This window comes from Solanum tuberosum, unplaced genomic scaffold (assembly GCF_000226075.1).
Source record: "Solanum tuberosum cultivar DM 1-3 516 R44 unplaced genomic scaffold, SolTub_3.0 scf00099, whole genome shotgun sequence".
NCBI classification, from domain to species: Eukaryota; Viridiplantae; Streptophyta; class Magnoliopsida; order Solanales; family Solanaceae; genus Solanum; species Solanum tuberosum.
Genome location: NW_006239023.1, coordinates 874,682 through 884,592, shown reverse-complemented (window position 1 = coordinate 884,592; position 9,911 = coordinate 874,682). Strand labels below are relative to the sequence as shown.

At 33.7% G+C, this 9,911-nt stretch overlaps 1 protein-coding gene across 2 annotated transcripts in view; it reads right to left on the bottom strand.

Moving 5' to 3' along the window:
• LOC102593475 (heat shock 70 kDa protein 16) overlaps window positions 1-8,762 on the bottom strand; it is a 13,434-nt gene extending 4,672 nt beyond the window's left edge. For both annotated transcript variants that reach the window (XR_367365.2, XM_006348045.2), the window contains exons 1-5: window positions 8,528-8,762; window positions 6,981-8,298; window positions 5,270-5,482; window positions 2,445-2,540; window positions 2,258-2,326 (exon numbers count right to left, since the gene is read on the bottom strand). Coding sequence is in view for 1 of the 2 variants with exons in the window: in XM_006348045.2 (XP_006348107.1) it covers window positions 2,258-2,326; window positions 2,445-2,540; window positions 5,270-5,482; window positions 6,981-8,150 (1,548 nt within the window). In the remaining variant the exon portion in view is untranslated. The remainder of the gene's footprint in view (window positions 1-2,257; window positions 2,327-2,444; window positions 2,541-5,269; window positions 5,483-6,980; window positions 8,299-8,527) is intronic.
• Window positions 8,763-9,911: the final 1,149 nt, after the last annotated feature.

Sequence of the window (9,911 nt, the reverse complement as noted above, 5' to 3'; positions counted from 1 at the left end):
TCAAGTATTATTCGAAAAACTTGACCAAAAAGAGATTGACGTTTGTTGGTTTTTTTCATTTTTTTATTACAGCCGAATACTTGCACACTTGCTACCTACACATTCTATTATTTTCCATTTTTTTGTTTCTGTATTGTCAAATATATCCATCTGTTGTTTAACAACAATGTATTCATATGTATACTATATTGGTGTATTCATTTTTTGTTTAACAACAATGTATTCATTTTTCAAATTATCGTGTTCATATGCTAAATTGTTATACTTTATCTTGTTTAATATAGTAATACATTAAGTTTTTACAAATACTTGTATCCTTGATATATTAATACTTTTAATTTTATAAATAAAGATACTAATTTGAATTTGTACAATTAATACAGTTTCCTTATTTAGTTCATTGTAATTAAAACTGTATCAGTGTATAAATAGAAAAATAAAAAACATATACAATAATATAGCTAGAAAAAGAGTTAAATTGTAGTCATTTTTTAAAAATAACATACCTATAGCTATTGAACTTTAATAACCCTATAAATATAGTCATTTTTGTAAGTTGCTCATAAATTGTATGTATTGCCCAAAAAATATAAAAATGTCAAAAAGAGCACTTAAATTGATCAGCATCTTGTATCTTGTTGAACGAATCACAAAAACATATATTCTACTAGCACTAATGACTTCAAATTTATAAGTATGCGACCTTTGGGGATCTTATTTTTTGATAGAGCCTTTCTAAAACAGTCTCTGAGTTAGGAACGTTTCCTACTTGGTGTCAGTGTCTTTTAATAATACTTACCTTGCTACAGATACTTTAATTTATTTCAATTTTAGGCCTGGTTGTTTTCTGACAAAATTTGAGTAAAACAAATTGAGTTATGGTCTTCATTAAATATTTTTTGAAAAAAATAATAAGGTTATCGCACAACTTTGAGATACCTACCACCCCCATCCACCCAGTCCTCTGTTCCATTCTAAGTCTTAACTTAGCCCATCCAATCTTGAGGACTCTTTCTTTTAACAGAAAAGTCTACAACCTCCAAAGAGACAAACTAACAACTATATACTAGTTTATATTAATTAATTTGAATACGAAGTGCTATTCTTTGAGTTATATGACTATCTAATCTAAAAGTTTAAAAGGATGGTTTTATTTATTAATTTTATTTAGGTCTACAACACGCCACCTCACATGCAGATCTGATTCTTTTATGTGAGTCGAGCACATGGAAATATTTTCCTTGAGGGGTGGCAGTGCGACTCCAATGTATGATACTATGATTTCAGCCTCCTCTAATGGCATGTTGAATTATGCAAACCGCCTCATTTAAAAGCTTAAGCAATTAAAGAGGGGATGATTTATTTATTAATTAATTTAGGTCTACGGCTATATGGTTTCTTCAAAATTTTCTACCAATGATCTAAAGATTCTTTAGCAAATTCAAGTATAGAAGTATAGTCAGATATTAGACTGAGGTTGATCGAGCTACTTGTTTCTATCTTTGAGGATTTGTTCCCTGGGTCCTGATTGTTGTCGACCATTTGAAGTCACACAAGGCTAACGTCCTAGAGGAGGACTACTTCATTTGGCTAGGAAAAACAAAGAACAAGATGAATCTATCTTTTATACGCTACTTCTGACGATGGTGCTGAAACCAGCTTCACACCTCGACTAAATCACAGAACAACCTATGATAGCCTACAAGCATAAGTGTAGGGTAGTCCTGCTCAGTGCTCACACAGGCTAGAACAGATGGGCTCATGTTGAGTGTTACAGCTTGAATCCGAATCTAGAATATTCAGGTTGTTACTCTTATGCCTTAACAACTCAACCAACAATCTCCATGGGACAAAGTGCAAGATTAATCTCTTTTAAATAAAATTATATATTTAAAAAGTACATAAATAGTATTATGATCTACAATTTTTATAGTTAAAAAATATTTTAAATGTTTGACAAAATTGTAACAAAAGAAAGAAATGCTCAAGTCCCAAATAGTAATTGTGTCATTCTTTTTAGCGAGAAGGGACTAGTAACTTTGAGTGCCCAACAAACAACAAGAAGAAAACCACCAGTCCTCTTAGTCTTAACACTGAGGTCCAAACAGAACCCAAAAAAGGACGCAAATTAAGCAGTGATTTCAAGAAGTACCAGAAGATACTATAAGTTCTAACTAATCAGTAATCATACAGCAAAATGTGCAGAATAACTATCATCAGTACTATGCATGACACCAGAAGCTTCATGAGTGCTTACCTCCATATTTTCTGCATGAGTATCAATATTATTTTCCGACGTAGAATGACTTGATTGATCTTTGATCAGCTGAAGAGATGACAAAATGCAGTAACAACATTGGGTTACATCTTCAAGTAAGTTTGATCAGCTGAAGGGATGACAAAATGCAGTGATTAATTTCCATACTATGAAAATTGGCACTTACCCAGGCTGATTCTACTGTAACAACACCATGGAGGTTTAATTGAATTTTGACTTTGACCTTTGCTTTTTCAGAATGAGGAACCTGGAATGGGCCAATCTGAAAAATGAAAGAAGTACAGAGTAAGATTAACTGACAAATTGATGGAGTCAACTTGGCATTAAGGATGAGAGCATTAATTTCAAATTCTTAAGACACTTAGCAACGGCATAACTCTGGTATTAATTTGAGTTTCTAGAACTGCTGAAATTAAATTATTTTTACAGTTAAGCATTCTCCTCAAACTGTTGCACATTGAGATTCAGCAAGGAAGCAGAAGGTGGATAGCCTGCCTTCTAAAGCAAGGAAAGAAATAAAGTTAATGCTACAAATATCCTCAGCTTCTAGACTCACCGACCAGAGAGATTCAAAAAGACACAGACATTGGATAACTCCTTTTACAGCATAAGATTAGATCCCGGTAGATGCTTGACAGCATAATAAGACCAAATAAAAGGCGTCCTTTGATCATTTTCAACATGAGAATAACATTTAACATGCAACACGTTAGTGTGCTTTCAGGGAAATAGGCTAGCAGAAAGCCATCTTCCTGTCCTTCAATTGAAAATTTTGAAACCTTTATAACAATTATGGTCTCTTTTCTTTTGTTATTGTTGTTCATACTGTGTAGAAAAATAATATAACTAGATAACTAAAAATATGTTTTCCCAAACAACTTAAGCTTTTAAACAATAAGGTCACACAATTCCACCTGGTATTAGAGTCAGACTCATCTCTACTCCTGGTTTACCTAGTGTTGGACCCCTATATTATGTTGATCACGCTCCAAATGTCCAAGACAGTGTGCAAAGGGATTTTAAGGCATCCCACGTTGGTTGAGAGAACTGGTTGTCTCATTATATGGCTTTAGGCAGTCCTCACCATAAGAATCAAAAATAATCCTCACCTCATGAGCGATCTTTGGGAACGAGTTAGACCCAAGAGCATTTTCTTAGCATGCTTACTATCACAAACATTGACCGTAACTTGCCAGTTCTCGTGTAACACTAACAAAAATCAATATGAACTCGGTATTAGACAGTCTCTCAGATGTCCAGAAACTTTCCTAAAAGCAAAAGGCCCAAATGACCTTATCTAAAACCCAGAATACCACTTCCCTTCTCTTATTTTAAACCTTGAAACAATCCAAGTTAGACAGCCAGAGAATCTAACTGATATTTGAAAGGGTATATAAGGGCAACCAAAAAGGGTGTTTCACAACTTTATCACTTTTTATAATGTACAGTAATAAATTTTATGAACATTTTGGCAGAAAAGGGTGTTTCACAAGTTTTCATTGTGAGCCCACGAAATTGCAAGGGCAGAACAATAGGCCTTGAGAACATATTTCAATTATAGGATAAGTATAACATTTGAAGGTAGTAAACCAATAACGCTCATGGTCAAAGAGTTAATAGTGAAACTTACAAAAGCCAAATATTTAAGAAAATAGGGAGGTTGCGTCACTGCTACAATTAACACCAATACATCCTTTTGCGTCGTCCCTCAATACCATGTTAATTTAAACACTGCTCACAATATTCCATCAAAATTATGATTTCCAATTTACTGCACTTTTCTTTAATGTCACAGAAACCACCTAAATGTGTTTTTTTCTGGGATACAAAGTCATTCATGGACAGATGTACACATACGTTTGTTTGTATAATAAATCAGATACAACATTTTCTGGTATTAGAGCAACTATATATTATTCTACCAATTAGAAAAGCGAATGTACTACCAGAATTTAATCCTCCAAAATATCAAAAGATATTTTTTTTCTCGTTTAATGATAAATCATCACAGCTGCAGATATTCAGTCACAGTAAAGGTTATCAAAATTGTATTTCCTTCATACCAATGACATCCCTTTTTTCTTTACCTTCTCATGCATGATACTAATTTAGATAATAACAGCAGATATGAAAGTTCCTTTCAAGTAAACAGGAGAAATTGAAACCCAGAAAATTATCGTTGACTCTGTAGCTCATCTGCAATGCAAAAGACTGAAGTAGCAGTCCAAACTGTGCAACGGATCAGAGGTTTACGTAGTGTCTCACCAGCAATGTCTAGTTTTGAAAATCTTGAATCTCAAAATTGGTTGATGTACATTAGCTATGAACACATGTGGTCTAGTTTTATACCCTAGATTGCCCAAATATAGCAGAGATATTAAGTTCAATTTTTTCTGTCCTATTTATAGGGCACACATTGGATGGCAAAAGTCTACGAGAAACAATCTGCGTACACATTACCCTCCCAGACCCCACTTGTGAGATTACATTGGGTATGTTGTTGTACGTTGGAAGGTAAAACTGCTTCTGGGAGTGGTTCAGGGAGGACCTTCTCAAGCGGGCTTATTCGATAGAGAAGATACCAAGATTTTGCAACATAAAATATGCAAAGCTATTGGGTAATTAAGATATCCATCAAGAGAAAACTTCTCTTTCAAGGGATGGTTTACTGGAAACAAGCCAAAAAGGAAAGTGGACAACTAATTGGGTTAGAAGAACAAGTATGTGACAAATGATACAATTGTCTGCTGTAGTAAGTTCTCAAAGGTGGTTCCATGGGCTTCGACAAACTCAAATGCGTAGAGATCTTAAGTCGTAACCTCAACAACTAGAACTTTAGTTATGACTAGTTAGAGTAATCCAATTATCGAGAATCATTCCTAACATAATCAAGAAAATTAGATCAAATGTGATATAATACATCTAGAAATCCCAAACAAAACTTGAGGATAGAAGTTCTCATATTAGTTAAAAGGGACAAATGAACTGTACCGTAGATTTGCTTATTTTATCGGATACACCAGGTGGCAACTCATTCTGGTTAGTGTAGAATGCTTCCAAGTGGAAACTGTTGCTCCTTTGCAATGTGAGCACTTTCATGCTCGGAAAACTATGGCCCTTTGGAAACAATACGCCATTTGATAGGGTGCAAACTGGGCCCTCATCGGATGCAAACCCAATGGAGAAAGGAAATGAATCCTGAATCTGCAAATAAAAGATTTTCAAACTCAATATAATGATGAAACCAACAACCATACCTCAATAAAACGTCATGCACTAAACAATGTTCATGCCAGAGTTAGGACTTGGTACACTTAAAGGCATTTAAAGGCATCAAGAAGATGCAAGCTTTACAAGAATAGATCAGTTAAGCTCACAAAAACATTGTTTTGTATTGTTTCTTTTCAAGTTAGTGGTTGTGAGATAAATTTTAGGCTTTGGGTGCATGACAACTATTTAAGCAGTAAAACTGTAAAAGGCATAATTTTGACACAGATGTACTAAGCTATCCCAACGCACAATAATTCTTTCTCATGTTTGTACAACAACAGCAACATGAGCAGCCTTGCCCCTACCCGAAAAATCCTCTTTGTACTTCTTTCAAATGTACTTCTAGTTTATGACAAGAAAGAAACAGTAAAATTAGCAACAGAATGATTGTAGTGAAGTAAAAGGGGGTTAACACATAGTAAAGAGTGTAGTCTATTATTTCGATATCAACAGGTTTCGCTCATATGGTTGATCTAGCAATTCATTTTTCCTTTTCAAAGACTTCTGTGGTCAACCTGCCTTGCTCCAACTTCGAAAGAATGACTAAGTCAAAAAATTTGCTAGGCCATGTCCTCATTTCATGCAATTTAATCTCTCTAGAATGCTCTCTGCCACGATGAATATTGCAAACTCTGATTTATCAATTATCAACATGTACGGTTCTCATAACTCAATAAATTATTTCTTTTGATTTTATACATTTTTTAACACTCAACTATGTTGCTCCCTGGAGTAATATTTGGGCTTTCTGAAGTAGTGTATTAGCATCATGATCTGGTGGAGTGGTCATTGCAATAGAAAAGTTTCTTAATTTCTCCATGGTCTTTGAAGTCTAACAAATTTTGCAATGCTTCATGTCTTCTGAAGTAGTTCATTAGCATCATGATCTGCATCTGCTGGAGTGGCCATTTCAATAGTAAAGTCACTTAATTTCTTCATGGTCTTTTTAGTCTAATGAATTTTTCATTTATTCATGTTTTCATTCATTACTCGAGGTTGTTTTTCTGATATTTGTTCTATTAACTGCAGGAATACTATTTCAGCAACGAATATTCTAGAATGGTCTATAGCCATGGAAGAGATTGTTTTTACAAATAGAGTTTTTACATCATAGAACTTCAAACTCACGATAAAAAGAGAAGTAAATTGAAAAACAAAGAGAGGAAAAAGAGAAAAAAACTCGAGTCATTTAACATCATAACCATATTCACAATAATTGAGAAAGTAAAGTAAAACCAGCCAATGAGAGCATAGAGAAGGTCTTGTATCTCGGGCACTAAAACTAAACACACCATAGAAGAAGGAATAAACCTATCCATATTGGACTTTGAATCTAATTTTGGCAAATTAAATGAAAATAGGACTAAGAAATAGAAAGAAATTCACAGCCATATTGATCACAAGTATTACTGTAGTAGTTCACATCACAAACCTCATACTCTCTAACACGAAATATAGGGCTGAGCATCGCACATTGAAGAGCACATCCACGTGCAACACACTCACTAGCATTTACTGTCCTCCCCGGTTCTTTTCTGAAAACAGAATTTAAAATTCTTCCCATAGCTGGAATTCGAGAGCCTGATCCTACAAGCTCAAGAGTATGAATCCTTTCAGCAGTCAAACCAGAATCAAGTAAAGCTTTACGACAAGGAATGCTTATCTTCTCCAACAAATCTGATGAAAGCTTCTCAAAGTCCTCTCTTTTGATGAAACCTTTTACATCTTTCTCATCCATTAAGCACTCAATATTAAGCGGAGCCTCTGGATTTGCACTTAAAACTTTCTTCAGTTTCTCACATGCAGCCCTCAATCTTATAGAAGCCCGAGCATTTGAATAAACATCAATATTGTACTGTTCCTTGAAATTTGCAGCAAAATGTCTGAATAAAACTTCATCAAAGTCTCTCCCGCCCAAGTCGCTATCAAAAGCATGAGACAATATCTTCATATGACCAGGTTCAAATGACGCTACAACAACTTGAGTATCACAATGACCAACATCAACAAACACAACATTTGTTGGACCCCCAGCTGAAAAATCAGTCTTGTATATACCATAACCCAGTGCAGTTGCAGTGCCATCATGCATCAATCGCAATGGCTTCAACCCAGCGATTTCTGCTGCATACAAATAAGCACGTCTCTGTAAATCTGTGAAGTACGAAGGTATGCCAATAACACAATCTGAAACATCCGTTTCAAGATTCTTCTCAGCAATTTGCTTCAAATGTGCAAATAGCATCGCCATAATTTGAACAGGAGTGAAACTCTGCTTCTCATCCATGTAGTGCAAATTAATCAAAATGCCACCATCCTGTCCCTCAGAGGTCGCAAACGGAAACAATTTCAAGTCCTTCTGAACAGCAGGCTCCCTATATTTCCTACCAATCAACCTCTTTACCTGTGAAATAGTTGATTTCGGGTTCATAGTAGCCGATGCAGCTCCAGCCGCACCAATGAACCTTTGTTTATCACCAAACGACACCACTGCTGGTGTCTCTCGATTCGATTCATCATTTAATATTACATCAATTCCTCGTTGCTTTGCAACTCCTATAACACAGTTCTCATTTCCCACATCAAACCCAATTACACTCATTTCCAGCAAAACTTAGCTATATAACCTTCCAAAATTCCAACCACAAACAACAAAGCTCTATCCACAAATTGAGCCAGCACCTAATACCTATCTCTAAATCATCACATCACATACCACAACACAATTTTCCAAAGTAGACCAATCAAACCTGGAAAAAAAATCAAAAAATAACAATAAACAAAATTCAACGTGAAATTCACCAAAATTACATCGATTCCATCAATAAACAAAGCATTTGAAGCTGAAAATCAATCGAGCAACCAAATAAAAAGAAAATCAGCAAATATAATACGTATTAACTTGTTAGATTTGGTAATTTCAAATCATAACATGGAAACGGAAGTTAAGAATGGTGGAAAATTATGAAATGAAGGTACCTGATTTGAGAGAAGAAACAGAGGAAACCCTAACAATGGAGAAAATGGTGGTCTTCTATGGATGAAATTTTTTTTAAAAAAAAAAGAAGTGAAAGTTTCCGAATTGCTTGTTATTAGTTTAGATGAAAGAAAGCGGATTTTTTGAAAATATATTCCTTTCTTCGTTGTCTACACATTACGCTTTTCAGTCCCACATTTTTATTTTCGGAAATAACTTCGGGAAAAAGAAACAATGTATATCAACCTTTCATATTCATTTTGTATTTGAGTTACAACTTACAAATATTAATTATTCTCCTTTTTAAACCCAAAATAAAAATAAAAAATCTCATTTCCTTTGTCGTAATCTTTATTTTAATTTACCCCTTCTTCTTTTTTGTCCTTTTTTTTTCCCTTTTCTCAAGTGGAAAGTCAAAGGTGAAAATGAAAAACTAAGAAGTATAAAAATAAATATGATTGTCTTAGAAAATGTGCTTTCTGAAAATCAAAAATTAATTTTTAATCTAATTTAATTTATCTAGTAAAATTAAAGAATATTTTATTGATATATGATAACGTAATTCAAATCTAAAAAATTAGTTGTTGATAGTATGGTGAATTGCGTAAATCACCTATTGTTAGAGGTGGTTTAATCCCTTCTATCCTTAGGAAATGTTAATTAAAATATTGTTAAGATTGACAACTTGACAAGTTACTTATTCTTTTTATTTTAAATTGTGAAATCTAACTAATTTTAGATATTGTTATTGTGAGAATTAATTCTCTCCAACTAACAAATCCTATTATTTAATGTATATGTCAAACTTTAATTACAAATTATAGATCTAACCTTGCATTACATAAATTATTCTAATATCACAATCTTACTAAAAGAGTGATAGAATTCACATCTTTTTGCGCATATACAAAGCTAAAATGATGGTCTTTTTGGTCTCATGATCACTACAATTTGAGTGGACTTCTCCTCCACTTTATGCAGAAAAAGCACTTCATTAATAGAAAAAAATATCAAACTGCTCATTTTGCAATTTGTTGAGATAGAAAACTAGAAAAAATTAAGCAAGATCCCCTGACTATTTACAATAGAAAAAAGTGGTCTTTAAAATATTATGTGTAAAAATAAAATAAAATACTCAAATTGTAACTGATCTAAAAAATCAATTCTATCAAAAAACAAGTTTAATTTCTGACAATGATCATTACAATTAGTGTCAGGCTATGATTGCTCCATATTGTTTGATAATATGTCCATTGCGGTAACCCAAAAGAATGAAAGGTAACACTGAAAAGGAAAGGCATAGAAAAGATAAAGCCCATTGGAAGAATTATGGGTTACGAATTTATGCGGCCCAATGAGAATTATAGGGCCAGAAACATAAAGTAG